The sequence below is a fragment of the Neopelma chrysocephalum genome, unplaced genomic scaffold (genome assembly GCF_003984885.1).
Source record: "Neopelma chrysocephalum unplaced genomic scaffold, ASM398488v2 Primary Assembly neopelma1_180075, whole genome shotgun sequence".
Lineage (NCBI taxonomy): Eukaryota > Metazoa > Chordata > Aves > Passeriformes > Pipridae > Neopelma > Neopelma chrysocephalum.
In genome coordinates, this window is record NW_020937605.1 from 1 (window position 1) to 2,921 (window position 2,921).

At 60.1% G+C, this 2,921-nt stretch overlaps 1 protein-coding gene across 1 annotated transcript; it reads left to right on the forward strand.

The window, feature by feature from the left end:
• Positions 1-2,062: 2,062 nt before the first annotated feature.
• LOC113962456 (antigen-presenting glycoprotein CD1d-like) lies at positions 2,063-2,913 on the forward strand (the record flags this gene model as incomplete). Its single annotated transcript, XM_027673210.1, has 2 exons — positions 2,063-2,372; positions 2,518-2,913. Coding segments are annotated over 2 exons (706 nt in total), but the record flags the coding sequence as incomplete, so codon positions are not given.
• Between the last annotated feature and the right edge of the window lie 8 nt (positions 2,914-2,921).

Genomic DNA, 2,921 nt, shown 5'->3' on the forward strand with positions numbered 1-2,921 from the left:
GAGGTGCTGGACCTCAGCCTGCAGCAGCTCCATATGGGCCTTCCCCATGTCCCTCCAGCTGGAGACACCGAAAATGGAGACATGGAGCAGCGACACCTGGATCCAGTTGTGCTTGGAGGGATCACACAGCACGGGGGTCACACACCTCAGCCCTGGTTGTGTTTGGTTGTTATCAGGGCACCCCCCTCAGACTTCCCCTCAGCTGTGGTTTCAGCTCTGCCTTCGCCCTCAGCTTGGGCTCCCTCCAGGAAAGGGGAAGAGAAACTGCAGGTAAGGGAGGAGCAATGGATCAGGGACACTGAGGGGTGAGGCTGGCTCTGGTAACCCCATTGTCCCTCCAGCTTGGGACACTGGTGCCAATGGGGACAGAGCAGGGGAATGGCTCCCACCATTCCTGTTCCCATGCACAGGGGACTCTTCAGGAGGGGCACAGGCTTCCCTACCAAAGCTGGTGAGAAGGAAAGGGGAGTGTCAGGCTGCAGGCCATGCCCAGGCCCTCTCCTGGGAGCGTTCAGGGCAGAGTTGGGGCTCCCCAACACTGGGGTGCAGGGAAGCAGAGAAGCAGCTCCCAGGTCCTAGAGCATGGATAGAGCTCCATGGAAAGGGGGAAGCTGCTCATGCACTGAAACTCCCTGGAATGGGCATCAGAGTGGGGGTACATGGTCCCATCCCCATCCTAGCTTGAGGATCCTGCCTGGCCAAGTGCCACTGCTCCAGAATTCTGATGACAGTCCCTTCCAGGCCCTGCAGCCCATCACTTCCCTTGGCAACCATCACACTACAGCTGCTCGAGCCCATTCACCTTATGCACCCCAAAAGGAGCTCCTGGAGGAGCTGCTTCCTCCAGCTCTGCCTGCACCCATCCCTGACCCCACAGCTGTGCTCCAGACTGGAACTGCTCAGCACCTCAACCTGGGGAGTCCCTTGCCCATTGAATCAGGCCAGCAGAGCCGAGTGGCCAGGGAATGTCCCCATCAGCTCTTCTCCATCACTCTCATCCCCCAGAGCTGTTCCAGGGCCATGGTCTTGGCCCACGTGCCTGGCCCAGCTCTTCTCCTGCAGGTTTGCCACATCACCAGCTCCTATCCCCACAGCCCATCAGTGTGGCCTGGCTGTGGTATGGCTGGGAGGTGACAAAGAGGCATGGGATGGGCACACAGCCTTGGGGCACAGAGAGCCCAGGCACGAAGCCATGTGGTGGGAAGAGGGTTCTCCTGCCCCCTGGGAAAGGCAGCCACGTTGGTATGAACCCAGCTGGCAGTGCAGAGTGGATGGCGGTGTCTGTTCTGTGCAGGGCGAGACACGCCAGGCACAACTGGCAGTACAGGATATTCCCATCAGGGCAGTGGATGCAGCCCATGGTCAGGAGACACATCCTCCTGAAAGGGGGGGAGAGAAGAGGAGTCAGTTCACCCGCATCAACCTAATTGTCACGGTGCTGCCTTGGCCATGAGGGATCACTCCTGTGTGTGGTGGGGTGACCTTGCTCAAAAGCAAATTCCCCCGACACTCACAGTCATGCTCAGCATGCCCCAGCCTACCCCAAGGGGGAACCTTGGGGCCCTCCCCTAAACCTCAGTGCAGCCCCATTGGCTGCCAGGGCCATTAGAACCAGCAGAGCTGCCCAGGCAGAGCCAGCCTGAGACTTCTGCAGCCTCATCTCCCACAGCCTCTTCCTCCTGCTGCTGCACCCACTGCTGCACACTCTGGGCCTCACTGCTGGCACCATGCAGCCCCCTCGCTGCTGCCTCCTCCTCGTCCTTCTCTACCTCTTCCTCCTCTCTGGGACATGGGCAGCTCTGGAGGGTAAGTGGGAGCCTTGCCTCATCCACAGCTGCTCCCATGCCCCCGTGGGACTCCATGGGCAAAAGGCTTCCTGCTCCCCACCCACTATTGGCTCCTGCTTCCTCACCCTTCTTTGTCCCCTGGCTCCACACCTCCTCCTCGGCAGGGATGCAGCCACCTGAGGTGGGTGCAGGGGGTGGGAGCCAGGGCTGCCAAGGATGAAGGGGGCCTAGGGGGGGCCCACAGATCTCTGCAACCTCTGCAACCTGTCCCTCAGCCCCTCCACTTTCCCTGTCCCTCTCCTCCCTGCCAACCCCTGTCTCATCTAGGGACCTTCACTATCCGGCTGCTTCACACCTCTACCTTCCAAAACACCTCCTTTGTGGACACGGAGGGGCTGGGCCTGCTGGAGGACATCGAACTCGGTTCTCTTGATAAGCACACCTGGTCCATCCACTTCTGCCAGCCCTGGGTGCGTCCAGCCCTGCCCCACAGTGAGTGGGACAACATTGACAACATATTCAGGATCTATTTGCATTCGTGCATCCGCGTGATCAATGAAGGGGCCATACAGAAGGATGTGCCCTGTGAGTATCCACTCTTCACTGCGTCCCCTCTCTAAACAGCAGCTGGGGAGTGAGGAAGGATCTGGCAAGTGCTGGCACTGATCATGCCTGCAGGAAGGCAATCCCAGCCCCTCATGCAACCTCTCTCCCCTCTTGGCCCCTCCAGACCCCTTTGTGGCTCAGAGCATGGCAGGCTGCAAGCTCTACCCCAACAGGACCTCTCAGGTCTTCTTCTATTTGGGCTACAATGGGCAGGACTTCCTCAGCTGGGATGCAGACAATGCCACCTGGACCCTCTCCCAGGACACCGACCTGGCACGGTACGCCAGGGCTGTCCTCCAGAACAACACCATCCTCGGTGAGGCGGTGAAGGGCATCTTCAAAGATACCTGCATCAATGCCGTGGAGATGTTCCTGAGTTACGGGAGGGCAGCTCTGGAGAGACAAGGTGAGACCACCCTGACCCTGCCACAGCCACCCCAAAGCCCTGGGGCCAAGCCGTGCCCAACCAGGGCTTCCCCCACCCCTTTGCTCCCACCCCCCAGAGCTGCCCGTGGCCACGGTCTTTGC